Here is a 20907-nt window from a genome sequence, read left to right on the forward strand (position 1 = left end):
AAAAAAAAAAAAAAGCCACCCTTATTTGGTGGTAGTAACTTAACAACATGAAGAAGAATCTCATGGCATTTATAATCACTGTGAAAATCCCACTTATTGTTAGGCCCTCTTTCTTACAATTATGGGTTTAACAAGGCTTCGTTCCGCTATTGAATATATTATTTCTTGCACAGAAATCAGCCAGTATATATTTGTTTAAAGGATAAAAGTTATTCCTTATGACATAGAAATTATTTAATTCTCCAAAAATATACCCAGGGCATTATTACTTTAAACTCCTTTATCCCTTTGTATTCCAAAATAACCATGAAGGTAAGCCAGGCACTTACAAAGTATAGCCAACAAAGCTTCTATTTCCAGTGTAACCTAAGGGAGTTGATCCCTACAGAATGTGCCCCGGGACCCACTGGAGCTGTGCAAACAGCAGCATCTCCAGAAGCCATCACCATGCCTGCCTCACCCCAGTTCTTCACGCACACTCTCACCAGCCCCATGCTCTCTCACACCACCAGTGTGCAGTGCTCAACACTGGCTGTACATTTGCCAGGGAAGCTTAAACAATCTACTCCCAGAGATTCTGCTTTCATTGGTCCGAAGTGTACCTTGGCAACAGGATTTTTTTAAAGCCTCCCAAGGGATTCTAACGTAAAGTTTGAGAACTCCCTGACCTCAATACTGTGAATATTCTTTGACCTTAATACACAAATACTGGCACATTTTTCTCTCATACAAATGACTGAATATAATGAAAATAGTATTTTCAATAGGAATTAATAAAATGCCTTATGACAAAGGGCAGAAGGTCATTGCAGGTACTTGAAGGACTCGGGGCTGCAACTGTTTACCAAGCAGTATGGAATGATTTCGCTATTTTAACCTAGAGCTGTGCAATAGAGCCCTCCGTGGTGATGGGATTGTTCTATACGCACACTGTCCAGTACCACAGCAGTCATCCTAAGTGGCTGTTGAGTTGTTCACCTTCGCCACTGTGATTGAAGAACTAAAGTTTTAAGTTTACTCAATTTTGAGGCCAGCTGCCCCTTAACTTTCAATGGGGTTACAACCCAATAAACCCATTGTAAGCTGAAAATATTGTTAAGTCAGAAATGCACTTAATACGTCTTACCTACAGATCATCATAGCTTAGCCAAGCCTACCTCAAACATGCGCAGAACACTTACATTAGGCTACAGCTGGGCGAAATCATCTAACACAAAGCCTATTTTATAACAAATGCTGAAGATCTCATGGATTGTATTGAATACCAGGCTAAAAAAGTATGGTTTCTACTTAACGCATATAGCTTTTGCATCATTGTAGTCAAAGAATCCTAAGTCTAAGCCATTATAAGTCAGGGACCATCTGTAATTACCATTTAAGTGTAAACGTGGTTGGTGGCCACATGTGATTGGTGGACAGAACAGTTTCACGCTGACTACGGCCATTCCAGTGCAGCGCAGCTGGACCTCAGGCCTTCTTGGTACCACACTCCCTGACTCCCCAAAGCTCCTGCTCTCTCCCCTCCAACACTCTGCCTACTTCCCACGGCAGTTAAAGGATTGGCAGAGGGCCAGGTGCAGTGGCTCATGCCTGTAATCCCAGCACCTTGGAAGACCAAAGCAGAAGGATTGCTTGAATGCAAGGGCACAGGAGTTCAAAACAGCCTGATATCTCTACAAAATAAAAATAAATAAAATTAGCCAGAGCTGGGGGCGTGATAGCTCATCTCTGTAATCCCAGAACTTTGGGAGGCCAAAGTAGAAGGATTGCTTGAGGGTATGAGTTTTTTCTTGGTTTGTTTGTTTAATAATTTTACTCATTTAAAAAAAAAATTTTCAATTTGATAGAGATGGGTTTTGCCATGTTGCCCGGGCTGGTCTCTAACTCCTGGGTTCAAGAGATCCTCTCACTAAGGCCTTCCAAAGTGCTAGGATTACAGGCATGAGCCACTGCACTGGCCGAGGCCAGGAGTTTGAGACCAGCCTGGGCAACATAACAAGATTTTCTCTACAAAAAAACAAAACAAAACATTTTTTTTTTAGGTAGCCAGGCATGGTGACATGAGCCTGTAGTCCCAGCTACTCGGGAAGCTAGGTGGATCACTTGAGCCTAGGAGGTCAAAGCTACAGTGAGCTGTGACTGTGTCACGGCATTCTAGCTCTAGCTCTTAAAAAAAAAAGGATTAGGAGACTAGCCAACACAGATCAAGACCCACTGAAAACTGAGTGAGAGTGAGATACCCACCGTACTCATGTCACTGTAATAATATTGGCTAACACCCACAGAGGACTTGCTCCAGGCCAGGAACTGTTTTGAGGGATCGGCAAGGGTTAACTCATTTAGTTCTCCCAAGAACTCCATAAAGGCAGAAGCCCTATTAGTTTCATTTTACAGAAAGCAGGCTGAGGTTGTATAACTTGCCTATCGGCACCCTAGTCAGGCATCAACATGGAATCTTGGCCCTGGACGCCACTGTACCCTGTGGGACTCTGGGAGAAGAACATAACATCTCTAAACTAAAATCTATTATGAGGAAACTAGGAACGGAACTGGCCTAGCAGTCGTGGTTCTTCAAGTGCATTTGTTAGCTGCGGTGTCTAGAGGGGGGTGTGCAAGTGGGCAAGGAGGGAGCACAGGAATGAGCCTGACTCAGGCCCTGTTTCTCCATTTTCTCCTGCCGTCAATGGGAAAGGTCCTATTTAATCTATTTTATATATCAGTGTTTTGTATATCAACATTTTGTTTTGAGTAAAGGGTTCTACTCCAAAGTAATAAAAATTTGAAAGCTACCAAAATAGAAAAAATGGAGCATTGCCCCTGAAAAGTCAAAGCATGCAGAGACTACTAAAAAACATGTCTTTCACGGGCAACATTGTGCAAAAAAAGAAAAAAAAAACATCTCTTGGCCGGGCACAGTGGCTCACACCTGTAATCCCAGCACTTTGGATGGCTGAGGCGGGTAGATCACAAACTCAGCAGTTCAAGGCCAGGCTGGCCAATATGGTGAAACCCTGTCTCTACCAAAAATACAAAACTTGGCTGGGCATGGTGGTGGGTACCTGTAGTCCCAGCTATTCGGAAGGCTGAGGCAGGAGAATTGCTTGAATCCAGGAGGCAGAGGTTGCAGTGAGCTAAGATCGCTCCATCGCACTCCAGCCTGGGCGACAGAGTAAGACTCTATCTCAAACAAAAAAATTTTTTTTGAAAGTTAGCAGGCTTTTGCCTGTAGAAAAGCTCATTCTGCAAGGTTCTTTTAAATACAGGCAGATATGTTTTCCTATCTAAGGTGTTCCTGAAAAAATTAAACATAGGGGGAAAACCCTAACCAGACTTTTGCCTTACTGAAATGTTTCTGTTTCAAGAGACCACAATATATTAAAAATCCATAATTACAGTCCTTTTCTAAAACCCCCTCATCTCGATATAATTCCCACATTTTCTGAATCTTTTTTTTTTTTTTTTTCCCCCATGAAATTTTTTTTTTTTTTTTTTTTTTTTTTTTTTTGAGACAGAGTCTCGCTCTAATCACCCAGACTGGAGTGCCGTGGTGTGATTCCATCTCATTGCAGCCTCTGGCCCCAAGTTCAAGTGACTCTCCTGCCTCGGCCTCCCAATAGATAGTACTACAGGCGGATGCCACCATGCCAGCTAACTTTTTTTGTATTTTTTAGTAGAGATGAAGTTTCACTGTGTTGGTCAAGCTGGTCTCAAACTCCTGACCTCAAGTGACCCACTCACCTTGGCCTCCCAAAGTGCTGGGATTACGGGAGTGACCCACCATGCCGAGCTGAACTTCTGCTTCAGCACAACTATTCCATCTTTGTCCCACTTGCATCAAATGTATGAAAGCCTGCTTTTTTTTTAACTTTTTTTCTTCATTTATTTATTTATTTTAAGACGGGGTTTCACCATGTTGGTCAGGCTGGTCTTGAACTCCTGACCTCAGGTGATCCACCCGCCTTGGCCTCCAAAGTGCTTGGAGTACAGGCGTGAGCCACCGCGCCCGAAAGCCTGCTTCTTATCACTTGTCTCTGCATTTTATTTTCTCATTTTCTAATCATTTTTTAAAGCAGAAAATAGAGTAAGATATTCAAATTATTTGCAAATGCATCTTAACTGTTCAAGGTGGTGCTACAGGGAAAACTGAACTAGCTGATGGCTGGTAGAAGGAGCTCCCTATGTTTACATAGCAAAGAGTAATTTTTAGCTGAAGTTTGAAAGCCGAAGATTGATTTTACCAATGATCATTTCGATGTATCAATATATAATGTATAGTAAAAGTTCAATGCATTAAAGTCAAGGACCAGCCATACTGAAATCCCTAATGTACTTAAAATAAGTCCATATGCTTGCTCTGAAATAAAGCTGTTATGTGAAATTATCAACATCAAATGGCCATAAGACTTCTACTCTGTTTCATGCCCTGGCATTCCTTTGTGCTCTGGCATTATTAGCTTAAAAGTTCTTGGTTGTTCTAAGCGTTACCTGGAGAACAATGACATACTTAGGAATAACAAAAGCTAACACAGAGTATTACAGCAGTGCACACTTAAACAATTGGTACTATGTTACTTTGAGTAACGAATAAAAACATTAAGTTTGAATCGGCGTGTATGTTTAATGTTTTATATTTAGGAGAAGATGGGCGGCTGGCATATGAACAACTGGACAAATTCCCTCGAGACTGTGTTAAAGTCGGAGGTCGTCATGGAACTGAGGTTGCCACAGCTTTTTAATTACAGGTTAACTGCCTAACAGCTGTCTTAATATATGCCCTTTTCATCAAGATGGTGCTGTGATGTGGCTGGAAATTGTTTAGAACCTCAAAGTTCTGCTGAACTTATCTGAATATTTAACATGTTATAGGGTATGATGGCTCACGCCTACTCCTAGCATTTTGGAAGGCCAAGGCAGGAGAATTGCTTAGGCTGAGGAGTTCAAGACCAGCCTGGGCAACATAACAAGGCCCAAAAAAAAAAAAAAAAAAAGTTTAATTAGTCAGGTGTGGTGGCGTGCACCTGTAGTCCCAGCTACTTGGGAGGCTAAGGTGGGAGGATTGCTTGAGCCCAGAAGACTGAGGCTGCAGTGACCCGTAACTGCACCACTGCACTCCAGACTGGGCGACAGAGCAAAACCCTGCCTCAAAACACAAAACAGCAAAGACAAAAAAACATGTTATAGAAAGAATTCAGAGTCTAGTTTTACAGTATCTATCTACTTTTCCTTTGGCCAATATAGAATAGGGGTATGTATAATTCAATAGATTACATCCTTGATTGTGTCTGACAATACTCAGTGGAAGAGTCCATCTTAATATGTATGAAATTTTAAAATAGCCATCTTTGTACTTTTTTGCAAGTTCCTCTATAAGCCTGAAATAGTCACGTGATACTTTGATAACTATCTTATGCCTTGCAGTTTTTCTCTGTCCTGTTCTCAGGGTTGAGTGGTCCCCTTAGCTACCTAGCTTTACTTTCAATACAAAGCACAAAGAAGAATCTCTTCAAATAAAAGTTTGCCTGCAGAACCTGGCAGAATGACCCATTGTGAGGGTTTAGATGTTTTAATTTTATGTGCGCCCACCTACTCTGGAGACTGAGGTGGGAAGATCGCTTGAGGCAGAGGTTGCAGTGAGCCGAGCTTGCACCACTGCACTCCAGCCAGATGACAGAGGAGTGAGACCCAGTCTCACAAAGAAAACAAACAACAAACAAAAAACACCCTCCCTCAATTTCTTTTGTTTCTTTTCCCCATCCTGAAAATTCAAAAACCAGTTTTCCATTGTAGAAAACAGATAAGTAAATGACGAAGAACTACCTTAAGGTTATACCTATACACTTAATAACAAACAAAAAACTCAAAGCTTGTGCTTTTAAAAAAAAAAAAAAATTAAGAGCCATTTTTTATGATATTCTTACCGTAGGGGTATTTTGCTGCTAAGACAAATCAAAACCAAAAGCTGTAGATTCACAAAGCTGTGATGCTCTTTGAGGTGGAAGAATCTGGAAGTCGGAGAAATCCTAACGGAGTAGGAGCGGAGGGACATTTAAAGTGGTCCCTGCATCTGTAAAAATGACCATGAGATTAGAAAAAAGAAGGACACCCTGAGGGATGGTTACTGCCCCCAGGGAAATCACTCACCGGTAGGACTCCCTGGCCAAACAGTTAAAACATCAGATCCCATCATTGCTTCACTATCAGAGATGCAAGTCCATTAAGCAAAGTACAAGACCGTTCAGTAGCTCTTGTTAAAATATCTTTTCTTCCTCTAAAAAATATACAAGGTGGGGTATGCCAAGGTATCAACACAGTATATGTGAGTGCAATTTAAACTGTGGAATATCAACTGTACTATGGACGTGTTTGTATCATTTAGATGTGATTTTAAATATTTACATTTTAGCAAGACTTTTAAAAAGGACTCATTTCATTTCAAATTGCAAAGTGTTTGCCAGGCTTCTGGCAAATAGTTCTTTCAACTGTGAAGTTATAATGTACATATCTGTATATTTATAAATATTATATATATTCACATGCCCTTCACTTTAAAGGTACATTGTACAGTCTGTAGTTAGTATGTATAGTCTATAGTTTATGTTAAATGGTTGAAATGGTTCTTTTTAATAGCAAGTCAAATCACAGATCTTACAGGATTTTGTGTTTGGTTTATTTTTTAGTGTTTTGACTACTGCATGAGGAATTAATTCCAGATATTTTGTATTCACTTCTGTATTTTATGTTTGGTTGAGGGGGTGCCTTTTGTTTTGTGGCATTTGTATTCATTGCTCTTTCAGTCATGTAAGTTAAAATAAAAATTATTTTTGAATTACGAGCATCATGTGTAGAGTCTGTTACTTTTTTACACATGCCCTTTATGAGTTGGTATTTACAAACACACTGCACTTCATTCTCAACTTGATTTTATTCTTAATTTGAAATTCCTCTATCTCTAAGTAGAGATAATAAATCTCAGATTGGTTGTAAAGCTAATTGGAGAGACAACAGCTATGTTTCACTGCTATGGTATCTGTGAGCTCCCTGAGGGCAAAAAGTCATGGTGGCTCAAGCCTGTAATCCCAGCACGAAGGGAGGCTGAGGCGGGAGAATCACCTGAAGTCAGGAGTTCGAGAGCAGCCTGGACAACATAGTGAAACCATGTCTTTACTAAAAATACAAAAATTAGCTGGGTGTGATAGCACACACGTGTAATCCCAGCTATTCAGGAAGCTGAGGTGGAAGAATTGCCTGAACCCAGGAGAAGAAGGTTGCAGTGAGCCAAGATCTTGCCACTGTACTAGCGAGAGCCAGCTCAGCTGTAGAGACCCCCACCCAGGTGGCGCTGAATGAATCGAGAGGCAGTCACCCTGACAGAACAGCAACATGGGACTATGGGGGGGGGGGGCAGCAGCCTTCCCAGCTGAGAGCCTGAGGGGATGATGGCATTCCAGGCTGAAGGACCCCAGCAGATTCTGATCCACATATTTAGTCTCTCTGAACAGGTGATTATTATTAACAGGTGTTCTGTATTTTCTCATAACAAAATATACCAAGGAGGCAGCTGTTGCCCACTCACCACTGATTACAAACATGCTAAAAGGTATTCTCCACGAGGGAGCCACGGGGGCAGGGCAGCTATCTCAAAGAGTTGTTTTAACCGGTGTGTGATGTTTATACCTTGTCCTGCCACTTTGGAATGCCCCAAGTAGTTTTCTGCTCGGGGTGGGGGTGGCTAGGTGTTCCTTGCCATCGTTCTTCCTAGCAAACAATATATTTTATCATACACTCAGCGTTTCTCAATATTCATAAACTTTACATTTCTCAACACTGCACTCCAGCCTGGGCAATAGAGTGAGATTCTGCCTCAAAAAAAAATTTTTAAAGCCTGCACTGATATGTGTATGCTCCCACTCAGACCTCAAGCATCATCACAAAGGAGCCCCTGACTTTGAACTCAGTTTTTACAAAGCGACTCACGAAATACCAGTGACTGCTTTTACTGAGTCAGTGGTAAAAAAAAGTTTCCTCTATAAGGCTTGCTACTATGCTGTTTAAATTGCTTTAGTTACTTGACAAAATTATAAAGTAAAATTTTAAACCTTAGTTCACTGAAAAATGCCAGTACTTCTCGCCGTATCAGAAAAACTCAAATAAAAAAATATTTTATCCCTGACTTTCCTAGAGACGGTGCCTCTTAGTAAACAAATAATATCTTTTGATTCTGAGAAAGTCCTAAGTACAACTTGTTCAAGGAATAATAATTGTTTGCTAAAAATTAGGTCTCTAATTTCTCATGCATTCAACAAGTATTTGTTGCTTACTTACTATGAACAAGGTGTATGCCAAGGACTGTTCTTGGCACTGGAGATAGAGTAGTGGCGAAAAACAGAAGACATAACAACCCCTGCCCTCCCAGGCCTCATATCCTGGCAAGGGAAGACAGCAAAGCAGAGAAGGGGAAAAATGATTGCACAGGTAGGGTGAAGAGAGGCACAGGGAGAAGGCAAAGTTCACAAGTTTAATGAGAGGCGTCAGGGACCGAGCACAGTGGCTCACACCTGTAATCCCAGCACTTTGGGAGGCCGAGGCTAAGGATCCCTTGAAGCCAGGAGATCAAGACCAGCCTGTATGACATACTGAAACTCTCATCTCTACAAAAATGTTTAAAACTAGCTGGATGTGGTGTGCACCAGGGGTCCCAGCTACTCGGGAGGCTGACGTGGGAGGATTGCCTGAGCCCAGGAGTTCGAGGCTGTGGTGAGCTATGGTCGTGCCACTGCACTCTAGCCTGGGTGACACAGCAACACCCTGTCTTAAAAAAAAAAAAAAGAGTGCAAAGGCCTCACAGAAAATTACCTTTGAGGACTGGCCTGAGGGGCTAATGGGATGAGTCGTGTGGATTATCTCTGAGAAGAACATTCCAGACAGAAGCAACCGGAGGCAACCAAAGTATTCCTCACTAAGATGCTGGGGATTACAGTGAAAAGGTTAAACAGGAACATACTCTACCTCTCCTTTCTGGCTCAGTCAGCTCCCAAACAGAGCTCAGAGGCAGCAGTGCTAGAGGACCCAGAAACAGACTTCACTCTTCCCATCGATTTACCTCCTCGAATTTTCCGACCTTCTGGGAGCCTGAAGATGGTCTTTTGTCTTGTCACTAGATAAGATTCGTGGCTCTTTGTCAAAATCCTATTTAAGCGAGGCCCCTGAGCCATTGCCTAGAGAGAGAAATACTTCTGAACTGAGGTCTCTCCTGCACGTCAGGTACAACACACATTAATAAACTTCTACTTATCTTTCCTTTGTTAATCTGACTTTTATTTTCAGGACAGTGTCTCAACAAAAAACCTAAAAATGGAGGCCGGGTACAGTGGCTCACGCATGTAATCCCAGTGCTTTGGGAGGCCGAGGGGGGCAGATGATGAGATCAGGAGATTGAGACCACCCTCGCTAACATGGTGAAATTCCATCTCTACTAAAGATACAAAAAATTAGCAGGGCGTGGTGGCATTCACCTGTAGTCCCAGCTACTGGGGAGGCAGAGGCATGAGAATCCCTTGAATCCAGGAGGCGAAGGTTATAGTGAGCTGAGATCGTGCCACTGCACTCCAGCCTGGGTAACAGAGCAAGACTCTGTCTCAAAAAAAAAAAAAAAAAAAAAGTAGAGCCAATACATTTGTTAAGTTGAAAATGAGATGTGAAATAGATAGAAGCCAAGGATGAATCCAGAATTTTTTACCTGAACAACTAGAAGGATGGAATGCCATCTTCCAAGATAGAGAACCTGAGAAGCAGCAGGTCTAGGGAGGAAGACCTGGAAAAAGCCTCTTGGACATTCAAATGGGGAGATCAAGTTGATGTCTGAATATGAGTCTGGAGTTCAGGTGAGAAATCCAGTTAAAGGTGTAAAGTTAGAGCAGGTGTAGTGGTTCACGCCTGTAATCACAGCACTCTGGGAGGCCAAGTATGGGAGGATCACTTGAGGCTAAAAGTTCAAAACAGCCTGGACAATACAGTGAGACCCATCTCTTAAAAAGAATTTAAAAATTTGCTAGGTATGGTGGCCGATAGTCCCAGCTACTCAGGAAGTTGAGGCAAGAGGATCACTTGAGCCCAGGAGATCGAGGCTGCAATGAGCTGTGATTGGGCCACTGCACTCTACCCTGGGCAACAGAGCAACAGGTCTCAAAAAAATTTATATATATATATATATATATATAAATTATATATATAAAATTGGGAGTCTTCAGTATATGGATAATAGTTAAAGCTATAAACTGGTTTACCTCATCTAGAAAGTACAGATAAGGGCCAGGCATGGTGGCTCACATCTGTAATCCCAGCATTTAGGAGGCCAAGGTGGGTGGATTGTTTGAGCCCAGGAGTTCAAGACCAGCCTAGGCAACATGGCAAAACCCCATCTCTACAAAAAATTAGCTGGGCATGGTGGTGTGCACCTGTGGTCCCAGACACTCAGAAGGCTGAGGCGGAAGGATCACCAAAGCCCAGGAGGTCGCGGCTACAGTGAGCCAAGATCATGCAGTGCACTCCAGCCTGGGGGACAGAGAGAGACCTTGCCTCAAAAAGAAAAAAAAGAAGAAGAAGAAGAAGAAGAAAAGAACACATACGAAGACTGATGAGCCTTGGGGCCCTCCAATATTTAGAGGTTATAAAGAAGAAGGGGAATCAGTAAAGAAAAATGATGAGTACAGGAGAAGAAAAATCAGGAATGTGGTATCTTAGAAGCTGGTGAAAAAAGTGTTTCAGAGAGAAAGGAGTATCAAATATCAAAGAATTGAATTCAGCAGAAGAGAGGTCATCAGCGACCCTGAAGGCAATGTCAGTGGAGTCATGGGGCTGAAATCTTATTTGGAGTTCATCCAAGCAAGAATGAGAAAGACTGGAGCTGGTGAGTACAGCAGCTCTTTAAAGAGCTGGCTACAGAGGGTGCCGAGAAGTGGGTGTGCAGTAGCTGCAGGGAAAAAGCATATCAAGTCAAGAGACTGGTTTTTGTTTGCTTGTTTGTTTTGTTTCGTATGTTTTTGAGACGGAGTCTCATTCTGTCGCCAGGCTGGAGCGCAGTGGCGCAATCTGGGCTCACTGCAACCTCTGCCTCCCGGGTTCAAGGGAGTCTCCTGGCTCAGCCTCCCAAGTAGCTGGGACTACAGGCACGCACCACCACACCCAGCTAATTTTGTATTATTAGTAGAGAGGGGCTATTAGTATGTTGGCCAGGATAGTGTCAATTTCTTGACCTCGTGATCCACCCGTCTCGGCCTCCCAAAGTGCTGGGATTACAGGTGTGAGCTACCGCGCCCAGTCAGTTTTCTTTCTTCAATGAGAAAAAAAGAGAGTGTTTGTTGATAATGCAAAGGATCCAGTTGAGATGGAAAAATTACCAAGATAAGAGAAGAACTGTAGAGCAATATCCTTGATTGCAGTGAGAGGAACTGATTGACATCTACTGCACAGAGAGGGTATCCATAGTAACCGGAAAGTCAGAGTCTACGGGTACTGTAGACACAGATAGGTGGGTGAGTAAAAGTTATGCAAGTCCTCTTTCCTTCTTTTTAATTTGCAGTAATTGGTAACAAAAGTTCTCTTTTAATTGCTTCTAGTTTCTCAGCAAAACAGGATAAACCTATGACGCATAGAACTCTCTTTGGGTAGCAAACAAGCAAAAGAGGTAATAATACTATGAAAGATCAGTGGAAAGACGCTAAGTACATGTTGGAATAGTCAGATTAGAATGGGCAAGTTCCACATCTGCCCTGCCTGAGCAAAGGTTCAAAGACAGTAGTGAGATTCATATGCATTAGGGGAAACAAGTTTAAGTTGAGGTTTTGCACACCAGAGAAGTGAAAGTAAAATTGGTTTAGTCCAAATGGTAGAAGGCCTTCAATGACAAGCTGAAGACTTTAGGAATATACTGCTTTCCCCTGGTTCTATATTGCATTCTACAGTGTTGCTAAGTGATGCATTCCAGAGTTCTTGACTGTGGACTCCTGTGACTGCCAGTGGTGTACCTGAAGGACCACTGGCCTTTTTACACAATGGCTAACAGCCGACTTTCTTGTACACAAATTTGGGTTAAGATGTATGGGTATTTTGCGAGGCTGTGTCAGCGCCTCTGGTATTTCTGGTGTGTCACTGTGAAGGGCTTTTTTGTTAAGAAGAAGGAAAAACAAATCCCTCCAGCTGAGGTTTATTTTCATAAAGGAAAAATTGTTGTACTTGGCCAAATGTTGATGAATGAATCTCTACCAATTGAGAAGAGAGCTCAAGCTGCCAAGGAAATTGGACTGCTGGCCTTCACAGGTACTGATCTCACCAGCTACGCTAAAATGAGTGTTTCTCAACACTCATAACACTGTAGTTTAGCAATTTTTGTTAGCTGTAATCTTAAAATTCTGTTAACATTTCACTGAATCAAATTATTTTGTCTTTGCACCAAAAATATTACTAATTATTTTCTACTCAAGGATCTCATGTTTTAAAAGAATGTGCCCATCAAATAAGCTACTAGTTAAACGTTTCCCATTTTTATTAATTAAAATATATATGTACTACAATGCCTATCAAAGTTCTCATTAACATTTAAAAAACTGAAGACTACACTGATTTGATTTTTTTCTAATTTTATGACAGATTATAATTTCAATCTAGTGATATGATTCCAATGCAGAATAAAACTACCTGATATTTCATTTTTTTTTTTTTTTTTTTTTTTTTTTTTTTTGATACGGAGTTTCACTCATGTTACCCAGGCTGGAGTGCAATGGCGCGATCTCGGCTCACCGCAACCTCCGCCTCCTGGGCTCAGGCAATTCTCCTGCCTCAGCCTCCTGAGTAGCTGGGATTACAGGCACGCGCCACCATGCCCAGCTAATTTTTTGTATTTTTAGTAGAGACGGGGTTTCACCATGTTGACCAGGATGGTCTCGATTTCTTGACCTCGTGATCCACCCGCCTCGGCCTCCCAAAGTGCTGGGATTACAGGCTTGAGCCACGGCGCCCGGCCGATATTTCTTTTTTTATTTTTTGCATTGTACAGCAAATATCTTAGAAAAATCAATAAAAACTTAACGTTCTTTCTTTTTTCTAGAGATAGAGTCTTGCTCTGTTGCCCAGGCTGGAGTGCTGTGGCACGATCTCAGCTTATTGCAACCTCTGCCTCCTGGGTTCAAGCAATTCTCTTGCCTTAGCCTCCCAAGTAGCTGCGATTACAGGCACACGCCACCATGCTGGCTGATTTTTTGTATTTTTAGTAGAGACAAGGTTTCATCATGTTGGCCAGGCTGGTCTTGAACTTCTGAGCTCATGATCTGCCCACCTCCCCTCGCAAAGTACTGGGATTACAGGCATGAGCCACCGCACCCAGCCAAAAACTTACTACTCTTAAGACACCTGCTAAGTAAACCAGTAGGAGCAACGATTAATGTGTAATTGGCTAGAAAGTAAAGTGGAAAATAAAGTGGTAACCGTTTTAACACACATTGCTCTAATAATCATCAAGTCCAAACTCACTCCATTTTTTTTCTAATTGATAAATTTTACAATGTATAATGAGATTTTATAGACTGTCCCTGTCCTCAATAACACATCTCTTCTAATAAGAAGCTCTGGCTGGTGGCTCTAAGAGTCTTAGATTGATTGTTTTCATTTTCATTTTAATTTTTTTTGAGATGAAGTTTCGCTCTTGTTGCCTGGGCTTGAGTGCAGTGGTGTCATCTTGACTCATTAAAACCTCCACCTCCCGGCTTCAAGCGATTCTCCTGCCTCAGCCTTCCCAGTAGCTGGGATTACAGGTGCCCACCACCATGCCCAGCTAATTTTTTGTATTTTTAGTAGAGATGAGGTTTCACCATGTTGGACAGACTGGTATCGAACTCCTGACCTCAGGTGATCCACCCACCTCAGCCTTCCATAGTGCTAGGATTACAGGCGTGAGCCACCACGCCTGGCCCCTTAGATTGAGTTTAAGTGGGAAAATGAATTACTTAGATATAGCTGGATAGACTAAATCTTTCAAAGAATGGACTTCATGAAAGAAGACAGTAAAAGGAGTCCTTGTTGCCAGAATGGCTGGGAACTACTGAGAGCTAGAAGGGAGACAGGAAGCATAGGAAATGCAGCCATCTGTGCGGGGGAAAGGGCTGCCCCATCATGGGGCGGGCTGAGTTCTCTGTGTAGCTATCTTCATCAATTGTGGGAAGAGCTAGCTAATTATAAAAGGATCAGAATTCTTTAATCTGATGGTATTTAGCCTTCGCTGTTCCGGTAGGAGCTAGGGAAAGGGCCTCTGCCTAGGCTTCAGGCAAAGCTGTAATGTTGAATATAACATTCTTAGGACCATGGAACTGTGGAGTACAAGTAAGAGAAATCCAAGTGGGATCAAAACTCCAGTGGCGCCAGGCGCGGTGGCTCTCACGCCTGTAATCTCAGCACTTGGGGAGGCAGAGGTGGGTGGATCACTTGACCAGCCTGGCCAAAATGATGAAACCTCATCTCTAAAAATACAAAAATTAGCCAACTGTGGTGACATGCGCCTGTAATTCCAGCTACTTGGGAGGTTGAGGCAGTAGAACTGCTTGAACCCAGGAGGTGGAGGTTGCAAGAACCGAGATCGTTCCACTGCATTCCAGCCTGTACAACAGGGCGAGACCCTGTCTCAAGAAAAACCACAAAAAACAAAAAACTCCAGTGGCAAAAATCTGACCAGCTTTGTCAGCTACTCCTCATCACCTAAAAAGTCTTCACCTAGTGTCTTCTTGGCTAGTACCTTGTTGGAGTTTGAGATTTGCATATTTATATGGTGAAAGTAGAGTCTAGGGCTAGACTGGGTCAGCGGCTAAACAAGAAAAATCTTATAAGGTCATGTTGGTCCCATAGCTGCAAAAGAGCTGAGGTAAGAAATTTGTAAGCAGAATAGGACAGCAATGGATAGAAACTAAGGAAAACCTCCCTCCCACTGGTCAGTCCCTGGCTGTGCTGCTCAACCTCTCAATTTGCTCTTGGCTCTAATGCTCTGGGATCCTTCTGGTTTTTTCTTTCCAGTACTAAAGGCAGATAATCCAGAATGAGATCATGAAGGAGATTTGCTAAGCGAACGCAGCCTGGTTTTATTCACCTTGAAATACTCACTCCCAATTGGCTGGGCGCGATGGCTCACGCCTGTAAATCCCAGAACTTTGGGAGGCCGAGGCAGGTGGATTACAAGTTCAGGAGTTCAAGACCAGCCTGGCCAACATGGTGAAACTGCGTCTCTACTAAAAATATAAAAATTAGTTGGGCTTGGTGGTGTACGCCTGTAGTCCCTGGTACTTGGGAGGCTGAGGCAGGAGAATTGCTTGAACCCAGGAGGCAGAGGTTGTAGCGAACCAAGATCATGCCACTTCACTCCAGCCTGGGCAACAGAGGGAGACCCCTTCCCCCCCTCCCAAAAAATAGAAAAAGAAAAGAAATACTCATTCCTGGGTGCTTGCTTAAAGGAATCACAGAGGAGACCAGCAGGCAGAGGCCTTGCCATGCTTTTCCTATCACTCCTTGCTTATCAACACACACTTTCAGGTCTTCATGGCAGCAAAATGGGAAGTGGGGAAAAAGGAAAATTCAAAATATATAAAGTGTCCTCTATAGGGCAACAAGAATATGAACACATAGGAGAATTCCGAAGTGTTACTAGCTACTAGATACACCAGATACTTCTGGAAGTGCAAATACTTGTTTTACAGGAGGACCACCTGCTGGGAAATTTGCAGCTGAGTACATGAAAGAAGTGGCTCGCTTGCTGCAAGATGAGGAGTTGGCACCAAATATAAAGATCCTGCTGCTCCAGAGTGTGGCATGTTGGTGTTACTTAAACCCTTTCAGCCAGAAAAGAGCCAGAAGTCTGCAATTTATTCCTATTCTCATTAGTTTTTTAGAGGGCAGCTTTGAGTCTTCTACTGAAAGTGAAATAAACAGCTACCTCCTCCTTAAATTTTGGACTTGTTACGTTCTCTCTGTCATGACATGCAACAACTCGTCTTACGTCAAGGAGCTTAAAGACCACAAGAATCTAAAAGATTGTTTGCAAACAATGGCTTCTATGGATTGGACTGGATGGCCAGAGAACTTTGCACAGGTGCTGTATTACCTAATTGGTTTTCACAAGAATTAGTTTCTCCAAACTCAGTTATGTGTTACAGCTCTTTGTGCCATTGTATTATCCTGGAAAACTGAAATAAATCATAAAAATCGATATCTTAATTTTCAGTGTTTTCCTTTGTAGTTGAAGAGTTCTGTATAGATTTTCATACAGTTAACTGCAATAATCAAACTTCAGAGAAGCAATGCTGTTTTTAGTTACCTTGTAGACAGGGCCCATCGAGCTTGCTCATGAGTGTGTTCTCTCCCATTAGGAAATAAAGATGTTAAAGCATGCAGTTGGATACCATGGGGAATATGAATGAAACCACCTTTGCAAAAACGAGGACAGTGAGAAAAATCTGACAGCGAAAGAAAGCTGACCTCACTGACTCCATCTTGCTTCTAACCTCTAAGCTGCCCTTGTTCATTCCTGGGCATAGGCCAAACTAACTTTGGGAAGAATTTAGTTCACAGTTTCACTATGAAACTAAGATGATTACCTAGATTCTTCCCGGAAACAAACTCCTTTCTTGCTTGGGGACCAGACTGCCTCTATAAAACTAACACATTGGCCACAGATTAGAAATTATGGCTCAGGAGTCATGCAGCCAGAGACCACAAGATTCCTAACCTTCCCAGTTGCACCTACAGATAATGTTAGTACTGTAAAACCTAAGATTAGTATTTGAGGTATTTTTCAGATCCTGCATTCTCATGGACGAGCTGGCACCACCCAGACTGCCAAGCTGGCTCTTCTGGTCTTGCGGTCCCCAACCAGCAAGTGACTCAGCACAAGAGGACAAGTTCCAGCCTCCTATGATTTCATCCCCAGTGGAACCAATCGGCATTCCCCATTCCCTAGCCCCCCTCCATGAAACTATCCTTAAAAATCCCCAGTTCCCAAATTTTCAGAGAAGCTGATTTGAGTAACAGTAAAACTCTGGTCTCCCATTTAGCCAACTCTATGTGTATTAAAATCTTTCTCAATTGCAGTTTCCCTGTCTCAATAAATCTGCTCTGTTTTGGTAAAGAAAAAGAAGAATTCATGGGGCAGTTATATGAATAGTTGTCAAATTACAAAACTGGAATATTATTTTTTGCCACCTGTTATACAAAGGCCAGAATGTCTAGCCCCAATGTCTACCATTAAATCATAAAACTTATTTTCTAATACATCTCTTTTTGAAGTTGTTTAAAAATATGTATTTTACAATTGATTTCCCATTGGGAAAAAAATCTATGCTGGTAATTTTTATTTAACCATGTGCTTCTGTGTGGTTAAAAAAAAATTATTAAAAGTTAAAAAAAAAATAAGACCTCATAAAATTTAAATTGATAAAATGGAAATTCATCAGAGATGCATCATGCATATAACTGTTAGGAGCAATGGTGCACTATGGTAGTTATTAGATGACATTAAACCAAGGCACCCAGAAAAGCCAAGTCCTAGCTCAACCCACAGCCACCTCCTGCAGCGGGCACTGTTGACTCGCCCGAATCCTTTCGGCCCTATTTCGGTACAGAGCCTCTGGTGGTGGTACTTTTGAGATTGCTCTGGCTATCAGAGCATGATCTGGTTGCACATAGGGCTGGCTGGGAATTAGCACTACACGGCAGCAGCCGCAAGTCCACTGGCACAAACGTCTGGAAGGAGATGGAATGCATGTGTCCAGATGCCTAAAGCCAGCCTAAAGTTAGGTAGGCTCTTAGATTTTCATAAAAAATTGTATTCTCTCTGTTTCATCTATTAGATAATCTGCAACAGAATACCTGCATTCTATGTGTGTTAACCAACCTCATCATAAGTTTTATTTGAAAAAAATAATATTGGCAGAAAAGTGCCTAAGGGATATGTACCTGCTTCTCTGACTACGCTGGCACCTGCCTCTAGCTTCGGTTGCAACCATAACATTGAATTAAGTACTTTCATCTTTCACACACTTGCTTTGACTGAGCTGTGCTGTAGTGTTACGCACAGAGGGAGCTACTAAAAAAAAAAAAGTCATTCATGTAGATTCATGATCCTCACTTGTATTTGGGATAGGAATGTTGTGGAGGATGCTAATTACATCATTAGATGGGGTTTCCTGGAGAAGGAACTCGGGGGAAGTTTTCTCAGATCTTAGAAACAGAAAAGGCTACGTTCTGCTGAGCAACTGTGCACGTCCATTCTTTGTGGTTTTATGAAGTGTGGAATGTGGAGTTTGTCAACTAGAATCCAATTGATGGGAAGAGAGTAAGGGTTGGATATCAGAAGTTCCATTTAGATACTAAATCACTGTCAGGAATTACCTGACTGATTGATTGATTGATTGTTGAGACAGCGTCTTACTCTGTCACCCAGGCCAGAGTGCAGTGGTGCAATCACAGTTCATGCCACTGAGTTACGAACTTTATCAAGACAGGGGAACTGCAATAGAGAGAGTTTAATACACATAGAGCTGGCTAAATAGGAGATCAGACTTTTGTTATTACTCAAATCAGCCTCTCTGAAAATTTGGAGGCATAGATCATACATAACCTTGAAGTCCTTGGCTCAAGCAATCCTCCTGCCTTAGCCCCTCATGTAGCTAGAATTACATGTGCAAGCCACTATGCCCTGCTAATTTCTTTTTCATATGCATATGAAAAGTGTACACACACACACTTTGTTTGTTTTTGAGACAGAGTCTTGCTCTATCCCCTAGGCTGGAGTGCAATGGCATGTTCTCAGCTCACTGCAACCTCCACCTCCCGGGTTCAAGTGATTCTCCTGCCTCAGCCTCCTGAGCAGCTGGGACTATAGGCAGGTGCCACCACACCCGGCTAATTTTTTGTATTTTTAGTAGAGACAGGGTTTCACAATGTTGGTCAGGATAGTCTCCATCTCCTGACCTCGTGATCTGCCCGCCTCGGCCTCCCAAAGTGTGGGGATTACAAGCGTGAGCCACTGCATCTGGCCTGACACACACATACACGATTTTAAAATAGAGATTCAGTTTGCTATCTTGCCCAGGCTGATCTCAAAATCCCGGGCTGAAGCATTCCTTCCTGTCTTGGCCTCCCAAAGTTTTGGGATTACAGGTGTCAGCCACCACATTCAGCCTTTCGATGCTTTTAAAATTAAGTTTTTATTTCAAAGGAATGCACGTCCATAGTTTAAAAAGTCAGATAACGTCAGGCCTTTAGTGAGGAACAGCAGTCCCTGAGCCCCCTCCTCATCTGCACTCCCAGAGCTGACCATGTGAATTCCTTCCATTGTTTCTTCTAGTATTTATTTACCTCCATATTTCTAAATGATTGATATACATTGTTAATTCTTGGCTTTTTTAATTTTTTTTCAGTTTTGAGGGTGTGTGTTCTTCCTTCTGGAAAGGACAGATGGAATTTGGCACTCTAACACTCCTCTCGCCTACCCCCACCTGCTCTCCTCTTCTTCTCCACCTAATGATGTCGCAATTGCTGATTTAAAAAATAGGATAGCTGGGCACAGCGGCTCACACCTGTGATCGCAGCACTTTGGGAAGCTGAGGGAGGACTGCTTGAGGCCGAGAGTTTGAGACCAGCCTAGGCAACACAGCAAGACCAGCTCTATTATAAATAAACGAATATTTTAAAACCCAATATGATTAATTCAATATTTTTCATGGCTAAGTCATACAGGATAGTATGATTACATTTCCTTCTTTGTACGATTCTGTTTTCTCTGGAGTTGGGTTTTTGCTTAGTTTTCTGAATACCTGTCATTGCTTTATTCTCACACTTTCCTCTAAATGTCTAACATCTCTCAATACAATCATGCATTGCGTAACTGTCAGCCCCAGCCCCACCATCCTCTTGCTCCAATCTGGGCCTGCCCTGCAGCTAACAAATACAGTATTTTAGGGGTTCCCTTCAACATCCAGGACCCCCCATTACCCTTCTCATCTTGAAGCCTCTGCTTCCTGTATACCATCTCTTCCCTTTTCCTGGACCATTCCAACATTTGAATTTGAAATTTTTTCAGTTTCCTGAGAAAGAATGAAGAGGAAGTAAATGTCTTAAGCATTTGCATGCCCAATGATGTCTTTATACTTCGCTTGATTAATAATTTGACTTCAGCCTGTCCCTGAACCAAGAGAAGCAGCTGAGAACATCAGTGCTCTGCGCAAGCCCTCACTCCCCAGAGGAAGAAGAGCTGAGGCAAGCACATGAAGTTTTTTCTTCCCAAAGTCACCAATCAGGTGAGTCACTCATCTCCACTAAAACCAGGAGTGTTGCAGCTATTGGAGCTTCCTACTCCAGGAACACAATATTAGATATGGAAAAGAAGCACATACGCTCACTCCTGTATTCCCAGCACTTTGGGAAGCCAAGGCAGGCGGATCATGACGTCAGGAGTTAGAGATAGGTCTGGCCAACATGGTGAAACCCCATCTCTACTAAAAATACAGAAATTAGCCAGGTGTGGCGGCACACGCCTGTAGGCCAGCTACTCGGGAGGCGGAGGCAGGTGAATCGTTTGAACCCAGGAGGCAGACGTTGCAGTGATCCGCGATTGTGCCACTATACTCCAGCCTGGGCGACAGAGTGAGACTCCGTCTCAAAAATAAATAAATAAATAATAAATAAGCATATACACAACCAATTAAAATGTATATATTTGTGTACAGATAAAAAGAAAAGAAGGAAGAGCTTTTTCTTTATCTTTCCGGGGTATTCTATCTATATGCAAGAAAATATACAAATATCCCTTTCTTCATCCTTAACACATAATAACATTCTTTTTTTTTTTTTTTGAGACAGAGTTTCGCTCTTGTT

The 20907-nt window shown here is 42.3% G+C and overlaps 2 protein-coding genes across 10 annotated transcripts in view; both read left to right on the forward strand.

The window, feature by feature from the left end:
* Positions 1–10447, forward strand: part of RIPOR2 (RHO family interacting cell polarization regulator 2) — a 234457-nt gene extending 224010 nt beyond the window's left edge. For 4 of the 9 annotated variants that reach the window (XM_037730161.1, XM_017505231.2, XM_037730162.1 and 1 more), the window contains one exon: positions 4636–6835. In XM_037730161.1, coding sequence (XP_037586089.1) covers positions 4636–4736 — 101 coding nt within the window. In that variant the 3' untranslated portion in view covers positions 4737–6835. Of the gene's footprint in view, positions 1–4635; positions 6836–7183; positions 7188–10312; positions 10328–10434 lie in introns of those variants that run through there. The other 5 variants (XM_037730165.1, XM_017505223.2, XM_037730164.1 and 2 more) reach the window with 3 other exon arrangements.
* An 875-nt stretch (positions 10448–11322) lies between these two features.
* Positions 11323–16240, forward strand: ARMH2 (armadillo like helical domain containing 2). Its single transcript, XM_017505232.2, has 2 exons — positions 11323–12315; positions 15732–16240. The coding sequence occupies exons 1-2, from the start codon at positions 12051–12053 to the stop codon at positions 16157–16159; spliced, it is 693 nt and encodes a 230-aa protein (XP_017360721.1). The 5' UTR covers positions 11323–12050; the 3' UTR covers positions 16160–16240.
* Positions 16241–20907: the final 4667 nt, after the last annotated feature.

The sequence above is a fragment of the Cebus imitator genome, unplaced genomic scaffold, assembly GCF_001604975.1.
Source record: "Cebus imitator isolate Cc_AM_T3 unplaced genomic scaffold, Cebus_imitator-1.0 Scaffold335, whole genome shotgun sequence".
Classification (NCBI taxonomy): Eukaryota; Metazoa; Chordata; class Mammalia; order Primates; family Cebidae; genus Cebus; species Cebus imitator.

Coding starts and splice junctions, on each gene's coding strand:
- ARMH2 (XM_017505232.2), top strand. CDS start 12,051: ATGGCTAACAGCCGACTTTCTTGTACACAAATTTGGGTTAAGATGTAT. Junction 12,316..15,731: donor TGGACTGCTGGCCTTCACAG/GTACTGATCTCA, acceptor CTTGTTTTACAG/GAGGACCACCTGCTGGGAAA.